This window comes from Lepisosteus platostomus, chromosome 9, assembly GCF_059453375.1.
Source record: "Lepisosteus platostomus isolate fLepPlt1 chromosome 9, fLepPlt1.hap1, whole genome shotgun sequence".
In the NCBI taxonomy this organism is placed as follows: domain Eukaryota; kingdom Metazoa; phylum Chordata; class Actinopteri; order Semionotiformes; family Lepisosteidae; genus Lepisosteus; species Lepisosteus platostomus.
In genome coordinates, this window is record NC_142619.1 from 37,634,549 (window position 1) to 37,646,555 (window position 12,007).

The 12,007-nt window shown below is 38.9% G+C and overlaps 1 protein-coding gene across 1 annotated transcript in view; it reads right to left on the reverse strand.

Moving 5' to 3' along the window:
• The window catches only part of samtor (S-adenosylmethionine sensor upstream of mTORC1), a 70,360-nt gene extending 60,938 nt beyond the window's left edge, over nucleotides 1–9,422 (reverse strand). Inside the window, exon 1 of the mRNA XM_088644874.1 lies at nucleotides 9,192–9,422. Coding sequence (XP_088501000.1) covers nucleotides 9,192–9,354 — 163 coding nt within the window. The 5' untranslated portion in view covers nucleotides 9,355–9,422. The remainder of the gene's footprint in view (nucleotides 1–9,191) is intronic.
• Between the last annotated feature and the right edge of the window lie 2,585 nt (nucleotides 9,423–12,007).

The following is a 12,007-nucleotide window of genomic DNA, read 5'->3' on the forward strand; positions in this document are numbered from 1 at the left end:
CGGGAGACAGCAACATTAATAATGTGTCAAACGTGATAATCAGGAGAGCCATTGCCACCTGCATTTCTCATCCAAGCTGGAGCAAAAGCATGAGCGGAATAATAAAATCAAACTAATTTCAAAGCCATAACATTGCAGAATCTTCATCAAAACAAACAGGCCATTTATATTTGTCTTTGCATGTTCATCTACAACTCCTTGGCAAGAAATAGGAGTTGGAAAAAATTCAGCTGTGCGGACAAAGATAGACTGCAAGGTAATTGAAGTCCTGCTGAAAAGCACAGACGTGGGGTGTTGGTGGGGAGGGAGATCAAATTGGAAATACAGGCAATGCATTCGCATCTCCACAGCACCCGGAGAAACAGGAGCTTTCATTTCGATTTTAGATTTTTGTCTTGTAGTCGCCATCTTTCTCACAAACACTACTCATGGATTTATAGCTGAATGTCACACAGCAGTACTTCCTAAATGAAATACCACGAGATGGACAGAGTTCATTCAGAAAGCAAACCTCAATGTCAATGCATGTTTGTTCTTTACATGCTGGTGCCTCTAGTCAGAGTCCACCATTCACACCAAAGATGGATTTGTCAAGACAAAATTTACTTCAGGAAGTGTTATTTCACAATGTTGCAAATGTGTTTCTTCATGTGTTCTCTACAACACAAACTGAGTTATAGGTTTACTTTTTTCAGTCCAACTCATTGTGGTGCACTGACACCCTGATAAAGAAACTGTACATTTTACACAAAGCATGTAGTCAGAGTCCACCTTTCACACCAAAGATGGATTTGTCAAGACAAGACAACAATTTGTTTATTTCAGGAAGTGTCATTTCACAGTCTTGCAAATGACGAGAAATATTTAAGGGGAAAAATAAGGGGAACACCACTGGTGCTTCAGAAATGCTTAAAAACCAGAGAGCTTAAAAATCCACAACAGCATGGACAGCGCATTCATCATGACATCAACCACCAGATTAACACAACAACTTCTCCTGCATTGAGTTTAATTTCATTTTTCAGAGAGGCACGACACAATGCATACTGTAATTTGTCAAAATATCTGAAAGCAATTCAAACCTGTGACGTCTCCAAGACACCCCGGTCTATACTCTTATTTGATACTGCCACACACACACACACACATTATGAAACTGGCTGCAGTTAAGATGCTACCCCAGCCTGCTTCTCCAGCATAACTAATGCCCAATCACAGGCAGGAGATATCAAGAGCTGATGCAAGAAATCATACTGAAACCTTGGCTATACTATCTCATTGGTGGTAGTTCCCACAGGTTCCAACAACTCAAAGCAACAGAAGCTCCAAGTGTTCATTCTTTACTGTAGGCCACAAGAAAAACAAATTAATGGACTGACCACTTAGAGTGGGGGACTAATAAGTCAATTTTCCTATTTTTCTTTTATTCTGAACAATATAATTTCTCATCTTTTTTTCATTTTAGCCATGAGGATATAATAATATGAGCAGTAATTTAGAGCACTTGTTCTATATTAAGTCTAAGATCCTGCATAATCATTAACCAATTTTTAATAAGAAACAATATTGTTTAAACATTAAACATTGTTGTTAATGTTTAAAGTACTAGCCTTTTCCATCACTACCAGTGCTAGAAGACTGACAAACTGTAATACAGAAGTCTCCACAAGATACTAAATCTAAGGACACTGCAGAATTTCCCTGAATTGCCTCAAACGCCAGCATTCTAGTCCCTTAAAGTGCACAGTTTATGTAACACATAAAATTAAGATGACTGTTCCCTTTTTTCTGCTTTTCACAACTTTTAAAAACCAGAGTTTAATGTTTCAACTCACAGCAGTTCCTTGTTAAAGATTCAACAGGAAGAAGATTACATCTTGCACAGTGGAGCCCCACTTTTCCCGCTATGACTCTGCTAAAATAATCCCAATACACAGAAGATCCCAATGAGATATGAATATTCAGAATGGAACAAGATGCTCAGAAAATGGTCTGAAAAGGTTCAATGAAATATACATCACAAAAGCTCTTACATGGCTTAAAGCAATGGAGGGCTATTTTGTAGTCAGTATTACATTAGTCATGGAAAAGACAGGGACTAAAAAAAATAATTAATTACTGTACAATATAAGCATGTTAGAACTGGTGCTCTCGCTTGTTTTTAGGACAGGCTAGGTGTATAGTACTAAGACCCAAATATAGCTTTTAACTCAAAACCTCCCCTTAGTGGTATTCAGCTCCAGGTCTCAGCGCCAGGAGCCCTACAATACAGTCACAGAGTTACAATGGGACCTTCATTCAATGAGACTAATGGGTCATCAGCAGCACACCAAGGCTCCGCTGTCACTCCACCAGCTCCATGGATCCCAGCTTCTAGAAGACCCACACAGGGGCCTCCTGAGCGACTCTACATCTCTGACCTCATGCATTCAGAAACCCAGGAGAAATATGTGGCTTTAACATAACTGCTGGAGCAGCTCAGACTGCTCACAGCCATCAGGTAACTGAAGGAATCGGATCCATCAGGTGCACAATAGCAGAATATTCAGACACTGACATACAGTACATAAAGCCAAATGGAAAGAAATCAGAAGTTAAAGCAGTTTCAGCCAGGTTATGTCAAGTTCACAAAGGCTTACACAAATTTTGCAAATGAAATGAGACTGAGGGTTGGCATGTTAAAGAAAGCAAAAGAAGGTTTAAAAGAGAAGGAAAAGTACTGATTTTGCTACTTGCTTTTCAGCACCAGTGAAGCCCCTTAGACACTTCCATTTCTGTTTGAGAAACCCCAAAGACTAAGCCAGCATTTTATTTCCACTGGAATTCATGCCTGTTGGTTTTTGTAAGGTTATTTGTTATAGTTCATGAAGTAGAGAAGACTTATCAGTTGTCATATCCATGTTCATCTATCCAAATTCTTTCTGCTCTGCCTATATTGCTGGTGTTATATTTGGTATGGCTTTACAGCATCAGTAAAGTCTCCTCTTAAATTTCTCATTGATTAATTGCCTAACTGAGTTCTGTACAGTGTCTGATTCTGTATTGAAAAATAAATTTTCAAAACCAATAGTTTCAGCAAAAAACTTTAAAATGACTTTCAGATGCAACAGTGAAGAAACATGTACGAAGGGCAAATATACTGCTGACAAGCTGCATGATTTTTAGATGCATGCTGTATCCTGACACACCAATATATCTCTATACTCTGATTTAGCCTTCAAGACATCACAGACATACTTAGTCCAGTATTCACTAAGGCAATAAACTGCACTGAACACACTTCCTTTCTGCTAAATCTATTGAATTTTACAAACTAAAGAATGGTGCAGTTAACACACAATATTAGAACTCCTTTGATAATACAATAAACTTTTTCTGAAGGTCTAATAGATATCTGAAAGAAGACCATTGCAGATTTCTTAAGGAACTATATTAGCATTAGGCTAAATGCAGGCTACATTCACTGGCATCAAGAGGTAAATTGCAAAAAGTTATTTTCTTTAACTACTGGACCTTTAACATAGTGCACAACTCATACATTAGTTTAAGTTGCAGCATACCAAGAGACCAATACCCATTCCCATATAATTTCAAAAGGAAAATAAGAAAAGGGCTTTAATGTAGAAAATTCTGACAAAGTCAGAAGCCAAATAATGAAGTCTGCCATTAACTGACACTTCAAACAAGTACAAAGGGTGACTTTGGCAAGCTTTCATTTGCATGGATGAGTAATCAGTTTTGGACAGCCATATGAATTCAGCCCGACATGTTCTGATGGCAGCTGTGCTTGCACTGATTGAAAGCTACTGTACACATCTCCATATTTGTGATCAACATCACACTCATGAATGCTGATGAAAATGTAAATGTTGTCACATGCAGAAAACTAATTTCCTATGTAGCTAATTACTCTGGGCACACCTAACCTACCATTAGAAACCTAAGGCCTAGACAAAACAAAAAATCTCATACAAAACTCTCTTAAACTCTCCCTTTAAGACACTCCCTCCAGGGTATAAATGGAATACTACCACTCCAACTTGTATTTTTACTTATTTCTGGTTTTAAGACTGTAAGCCAAAGAGTACCTCCAAGATTGAAAAGCACTGGAACAGCTGAAACACCTCTTTCTCATTTTTAGTTACTATTACTACAAAATGTATGTTTAAAAATGTTCAAAACCCTATTGAAGGGACATTTCGAATTAAACTACGCATAAATATAGCCTCCACAGGAAACATCAGGTGTGAAAAAAATTCTTAGTATGACTAAAGAGCTTTTTATTTCCATTAAGAGATAAAATCAGGGCACAATTACACAGTACAGTTAAAAAAAAACAGCATGATACTTTAATTGCATTTAGTAGCAGTGGGTGAGTAGTACCAGAGAAAGTAGTATTAGAGTTTGTTGCATTTGAGGGCATATTATGAGGACAGTAGGGTCTCCATAGTCGCAAGGGTTCAGTGCAGAGAACTGTCGCAAACAGACACATTTGCATAAAACCAAGTCAATCCCTATATGTCACAGAACTTACTAGAGTGTTTAGTGTTCATGAATGAAAAACATACAGTAAGTACTCCATCCCTTATATGATAATTAAGTTCTAATGCACTGGATTTCAGTTAATTAAAATGACATTGATCAACTAAAACAATAGAAATCTCAAACTTAATAGTGATCAGTTGACATAAATAACATGAATGCCTCCTCTGTGTCCACCAGATGCCTACACTTTCTCTCTCTGTCTCCATGATTAGCACACCCCACTGTAATGAAACAGGCAATAAAACTGTCAGTGAGCCTGGACCTTTCTTTTAATAATCAAAATAAATCCATAATCTCAATCCTCAGAAGTTCTTCAGTCATAACTCTCACTCCTATTAGATCCTCACTGACACAGAGACTGCAGGCCTGTCTGCTGATGGCAAAGCACAGGACCCAAAAGACTACCCCTGTGCCATTTAGACTCTCTACATTTATTTCTGAGCTCTCACTCATGGCATAGACACAAACCTCAAGCCCTTTTCCACCTGGCAGCTAATATTTACCTGATTACTGATCCCAGAGAGTGGCCAACCACCCACAGCCCCAATCAAATATGCTCTTTTGCGCCTATGCAATTTCTTTCCCACTGGATACCAATCAATCAATTAAGCCAGGTATGTTAAATTTCCACTCCAATCAGTGGCTTTAAAACTAAGCCCCTACTTTCATCATGATGATCTTGAAAATAAACCAGTCTGATTCACACGGAGGAGGATGCCGATTAGCACTGCTGCCACACACTGTAGCTCTTGGGACCTGGGTTCAGCTCTGGATTGGGAAGACCTCCATGTGGAGTTTGCCTGTTTCCAAGCAAAGGGCGTCTAGTTTCTATCAATGTCTACAGCTAAAAAATAAGTCATTACTAGTTCGTCTTAATGAATACAATAGTATTTTCGGAACAATAGGTACTGTAGTTGAAGCATTTCTAAACCTTTTCACTTCTCAGCTAACTGCTTTATGTTCCTCCAAAGCCTTCTTGATCTCTTATACCTCAGCAGGGCCGTTGGTATTTATCACAGAGCAGCACTTCCTGTTGTAACTGCACATTGCACTGGGAGATAAAATGATTAACAAAAAAGACAAAGCGATGCAGAAAAAAATAAAGAATACAATAGAAGCAGCTTGAAATAATGTAATTTATATCTTTTTCAACACAAATTGCACCAGCACTACTCCTTTAAGTCTTTTATTATACAGCCAACGATGCTTATCCTGCCTTGGGTCATAAGAGACTAAGGACTAGCCTTGATTCTTCAGATTCTGCAACACGTGTCTGCTTAATCTAAAATCCAAGTACAAAGGACAAATTTCTTGGGTACACGGCTTATCAGAAATACTTTTTGATAAAACTAAAGGTTGCCAACCTATTTGATATGTTTGGTAAGAAATCTCTGAAAGTGGTCTAATGTTGAAATACAATGCACCGTATACAGTTTGTATATATACTATATTGAATTCCTTTGAACCAAACTATTTCTCTGCAATTTCCTTCAAAGCTTACTCTATAGCCTCATTTTACTCTAGACCAGAAACACATCTGCAGTCTCTCTGCCACGGTCAAGGAACTGAGCACTTACCTGTACTTTCCCCCATTAGTGTCAGTGCAAGAGCACAGATTTCAGGGGGTATTTTTACTGGAGGTGTATTGAAAGTAGGAGAACAAAGATGAGCACAGTATCATCAAAATGAAATTTCTATGTTGCTTCCCTGACAAGGCTGTGAGGAAGGCATATCAATTGTGCATCCTTTTCTGCTTAATTCCTGAAAGTGTGGAGCATTTTCAGAATGTGCATTGCAAAAAATTTCTGTTTATAATTTATTCAATATTTCCACATAATGTGACAGAATAATGGTTCTGTGTTTGTACTATGTGAAATAAAATCATTAACTGCTGTCCGAATTAATGCTATTAAAATAACTGTCAAACCACTATACACTCAGACCTTATTGCTACTATAATATTTTATCTTAACTGGGTTTAGTTGTCACTAGTATAAGAAATTGTGAAACTATGTTTACATTTAAGCAAATTGCTATTTTTGTAGGATAGATTTTCGCTAAGACATTTTGCATTAAAAGTTTTTGGGTGCAGTAGATTATCTAAAAAAAGACGTTAGTACTGACTGAAACTCAGCAAGTAGTAGACTTAGTTCATGAGAACAGAAGTAACCTCAATCATTACCGTGCTGCACTTGTATGTTTGTTGTTAGTTCTGTAAAAGCTTGGTAGTGTGTCTGTTAAGAAGGTGCTATGCTAATGCAAGGCCTGTTTCACTTATTTGTTTCTAATTCCTGATAAAGAATCACAGTTACAACTGCACTGTTGTTCTATATTATATATTAATTACTTAATCAATTGATTCCTCAGTGCTAGGGTCCAAAAATCTAATATAAAACAGGTATCAGTTTTAGAATAGTACCAGTATTTCTACTGCCTTTCGTTTATGTTACACATCTCATACAGATTTCTGGTGCTAACATTCACAACTCAGAATTTTGAAACATCCATTTAGCTTGCTTCTACAAAAACCTTACCATAACAGCATCTTGTGCAGTATTTATTTACCCTTTGAGTTGTCACCTCACTCCTTAAAAAGTCACATTCTCCCTCAGAAACGTTTGCTAAAGTTAGAAGAATAAAAGCCTAAACTTAGCAAATGCACAAACCTGCTTTGCTCATTTTTCTTACAATTTAATTTATATTTGTTTCATACTGCAGCAGTTACATCCCACTCAGATTTTTTTTTCCTTGAACAAATGTAAAAGCTTAACCCATGACATTTTGCAATACAAGTGTAGATTTCCTAAATAATTAATGTGATTGTTAAATTCATAGCATTATTGAGATTTCTTTCTTTAAAGAATATTTCACCCTTTTCTGGCAAGGTAACTGGTTTTCAAGAAATCTATTGCAATACAAACTCACCCAGTTGATAGACAAAACACAACAGAAATTTTGAGGTAATACTAATAATTTTACCATCATGACTAGATATTAGGGCAGCATGATGGTGCAGTCGTTGGCACTGCTGCCCCACAGTGCTGAGGCCCTGGGTTCAATTCCGGACCTAGGGTCCTATCTGTGTGGAGTTTGCATGTTCTCCCTGTGTTCATGCGGGTTTTCACCGGGTGCTTCAGTTTCCTCCTATAGTACAAAGACATACTGGTAGGTTAACTGGCTTCTGGGTGTGAGTTGGTGTGTGTTTGTGACTGTGTGTCCTGTCCAGGGTGTACCCTGCCTTGCGCCCATTGCTTGCCAGCATAGACTCCAGACTCCTGCTCCCCTGTGACCATGAACTGGATAAAGAGGTTAGAAAACAGATGGATGGACTAAACAGAAGAAAGCTCAGCTCGACTGTCAACATCTCGTGACATTTCAACATTTTCTCACACTTCCAGACTGGGATGTTTTTAGGGATCTCTTGGACAAAGTTGTGAGGGCTTGTAGGAGTCCAGACCGCCTGGTTGTGGACTGCTGTTTTAGAGTATTACAATGGCTTTTTTTTTCTTTTCCACTTTTTTTCTGTCATCATCCTTTGTTTTCAAGCTAAAGTAACATTAAAACAAGTCCCGGGATATCAGAAAACCCTAAAACACATTTCAGCTTGCATTTACGTACTGTGAATATGATTTTAAAACACCAGGCAATATATGAAAATGAGTACTGAAGAATGTAGCCAGCTATCTAACATCACAACACACTTGAACTTAACTTTAAATCCCTACAGCACACGTGTAGCAAATGCACTGCCCGGGCATGTCGCTTCTGTAGTTCCTTCTAAATTTTCACTGTCCCAGACATCAACCCAGAACTAATTTCGAAGAACTCCTAACTAGAAGTAAAACATTTGGGCATATTCTCTCTTGAATATTTTTGAATGTTCAATTGCTGTTTCTCGTTTGTTTATATTTATTGTGTTTGTCAGTAAAGCGCAGTTTCTTTCAAACCATTTTGTTTTGTATAGGGGCTTTGAGTAACCATTCGCCTTTTAACTTTCATGCCTGTTACTTTCTTGAAATAACTTCCACTTCACTTACATGTACAAGTAATTTTAAAAGCGCTATTTGTGCTGATGCCTCGTTAAAACTCGAGTTTTGAAGTTCATAAGAAAAAGAGCGCAGCAATCGCACATTGTGACACTTTTGGTTACATTTTACTTAGTTATATTTGTTTTAAAAGGAAATCATGAATATACCACTGAGGCATTACTTTTCCTTGTACAGTTCTAAAGGCTCTCTCGATGGAATCTTGCAAACCAATTTCGGTCACCTTTCGAACCAGTAAGAAATGTAAAAGCACGCTCCGCTAATGACTATTTTCACTGAATTAATTTTAATTCTCCGTTTAAACGTTAATAATCTATTCCAGTGTTTAACGGACCACTGTGAAAACTGTTTTTCATTTCTGTAAACACGCAAATATGCACTGGCTTCAAAACGAAATACCTCCGGTTCCATTGCAGGCATACAAATGCAAAATTCAAAATTTTAAGGTAATTAACCTCAAGGTTTCTGTTTACGTTTCCATTTAAAGAAAGTGTCACTGTCGGCGTAAGTTCAGCAGGACTGGGACGACAAATGTCTCATTTCCCGAGGCCTAGCTAAATACACTGAAAAGCCGAGTTCCTGCTATCCAAAAGCTCATACCTTCTCTGTATTTCTTGCGTAACTTCCTATGGACGTTCTTGACCACTCCGGACAATTTCTCCTGTTCCAGTTTCTTTCTTTGACCCTCTCCAGATGTAACTGCGCGGACCTGTCCGGGTTCGGTCTCTTTTTCTTCAAGCCCAGCATTGTCCTGGGGGTCCATACTAGCACACAGCTCCTCCTTCAGTCACCGGCACGCCAGGTCGCAGGCAGGCAGAGCGCAAACTGATTGCGTCTTCCTGACTCACAAGGCACGACTGACAGCCAGACACCCAATCGGAGACGCGGTGCGAGAAGGCAGCTGTAGAGGTCGACGGCTGGTTCACAGCAATTTCAGAGCCTCAATAGCGCATGCAAAACCAAAAACAAATTCTCAACGACTTTTTAGGGGTTGTCATCTGAATAAGTTTATTTCATAAACTTCACAGTCGCGATTCTATTAATTTTAGATCTTAGATAGCGGGACGTTACAGTATATTTTCCCTTTTCATTGACTTGCACCACATTCATTATAAATTGAAACCTGCATTTTAAAAGAGTGAATTGAAAACCTTATAACTTAACAATATTGTTTTGCAGATTATTTAAACTGTTCTTGGGAGTGCTGCATAATACACTTAGAAATCAGTAGTGTCACCCGCCTTTAAGCACTGTACGAGAGTGACAGTTCCTCTAACAGCGGTAATAAAAATATAGCTTTATTTAGTGGAATTAGACATTTTAACAGCACTTGGATGGCCATAATAATGCAACCTTGCAGAAGACCTCTAGTGTAGAAGCATACAGTAAAGCTCTCTTTAGTGCCGCTAGTGCCTCCTTTGAGCGAGCGCCTCTGCACGCTGCATCCGACCTGTCAGACGGCTAGTATCACGGATCAAACGGGTACACAATATGCATCTCCAACTGTACCTGTTACACTGAGTCGGAGGGTCTGCAGTGTGGGAATCAGAACTTCCACTGGACCCGATTTGATGCGCGCTGCTAATGAGATTGACCCTGATCTTCATTCTAGCAGTTCTGTCAGTGTTCAACATGTTGCTGGTGTGGCCCATTTCAGCTAAACATTGAGCCAAGATGATAAAGCGGACAAAGAACACAATGACCCTGAAAAAACATACTGTATATTGCACGTCATTGCTGTGGAGGTAGGGAGTTGATGTTACCTGTTGTGATGTAGACTATACCAAAATTAACAGCATTCTATGGATGAATATTTTTTAGAAAAAATTAGGTACAGATTTTGGATTTTGATTAAATGATTTATAGATCACTGTGATTAATTCATAATTTGTGACTAACCCTGATACACTCAAGTGACTTTAACTGTTACAGAAACACTAAATCACCTCTTTAGAGAGAGGAGTGCAACAAGGTAAATTTACAAGCTGAAAATGCAGAAAATAAAAAAAGGAAAAAATACAACATACAATCAAAGAACAAATATGCCTCGATTATCAAGAGAGCAATGCCTTAGTGCCATTGGACTTCCTCTGAGCACTGTCATCCACTGTCCATGGTGTTATATCAGCTAACGATTTCTTACCAGGCAAGACATTGCAGCTACACACAGTCGAGCAATCTGGGAGAACACAATTACAGCAGCTCTCCAAGATCGTTGGGGAGGTCATAGTCTGACTGTGAACTGTGAGCAGGATGTCTTGCTGCTGCAGAGCTCAACTTCTCATGATGATGGCCACCTGACAGCACAGCAAAGAACTGGAATCTCACCTGCTGCGTCTCCTGTGGACTCGTCCTGCCATAACCGCATTCCAGTGGGTTACCGTGTATCCTCGTACTGTTGTAAAACAGTGACTTTCTTGTGAAATGCGAACATGACACTTACAGTATGTTACCCAGCTTGCCAGACTTGAGCCCCCCCGAATATCTTTGGGATGAGTTAGAATGACATGTGGTATCTAGGGCTCAGAATAGTGAACAGACACATTCTTGTCCAGGGTCTACATGAGGAATGGAACAGATACCCACAAGACTTGGGCATCCAGGCACCCATGTTACCTGAGTATTGCAGATGTACAGCTTGTTCTTGTCATGTTTAGCCAGCAGCTATATCACCCTGCAACTCACAACTGGCAACCCACTAAAGCTAAGCAGGTGTGAGCCTGGCCAGTACCTGGATAGGAGACCTCATGGGAAAGCTAAGGTTGCTGCTGAAAGAGGTCTTATTGGGACCAATAGGGGTGGCTCAACCTGTGGTCTTTTTGGGTCCTAATGCCCCAGTATAATGACAGGGGCACTATACTTTAAAAAGGCACCATCCTTTGAATGAAATGTAAAACTGAGGTCCTGACTCACTGTGGTCATTAAAATTCCCAGAGCATTCTTGAAAAGAATAGAGGTGTTACCCCAGCATCCTCGCCAAATTTCCCATTGGCCTTTACCAATCATAGCCTCCTAATAATCCCCGTCTATGAATTGACTTAATTAATTTGTTCTTTCTACACTGATAGCTGATGTGTGGTGAGCGTATTGGTGCACTATAGCTGCCGTCACATCATCCAGGTGGGGCTGCACATTGGTGGTGATGGAGGCGAGTCCCCATTACTGGTAAAGTGCATTGAGTGGAGTGTCCAGAAAAGTGCTGTATAAGTGTAAGGAATGATTATACATTCAATTATTAAAGTTATTTATCATAATTAATTTAGCTATATAACGTCTTTACAAAATGCTGATGAACCTGCCATAAAATGATTTTGTACTTTCCTAATATTAACTTTGTGAATGTGTTGCTGTTACATGCATTTTTTCATTCATTATATCTAAATGTAATGGCAGGGAAACCAAGAACAGCCAGGGGA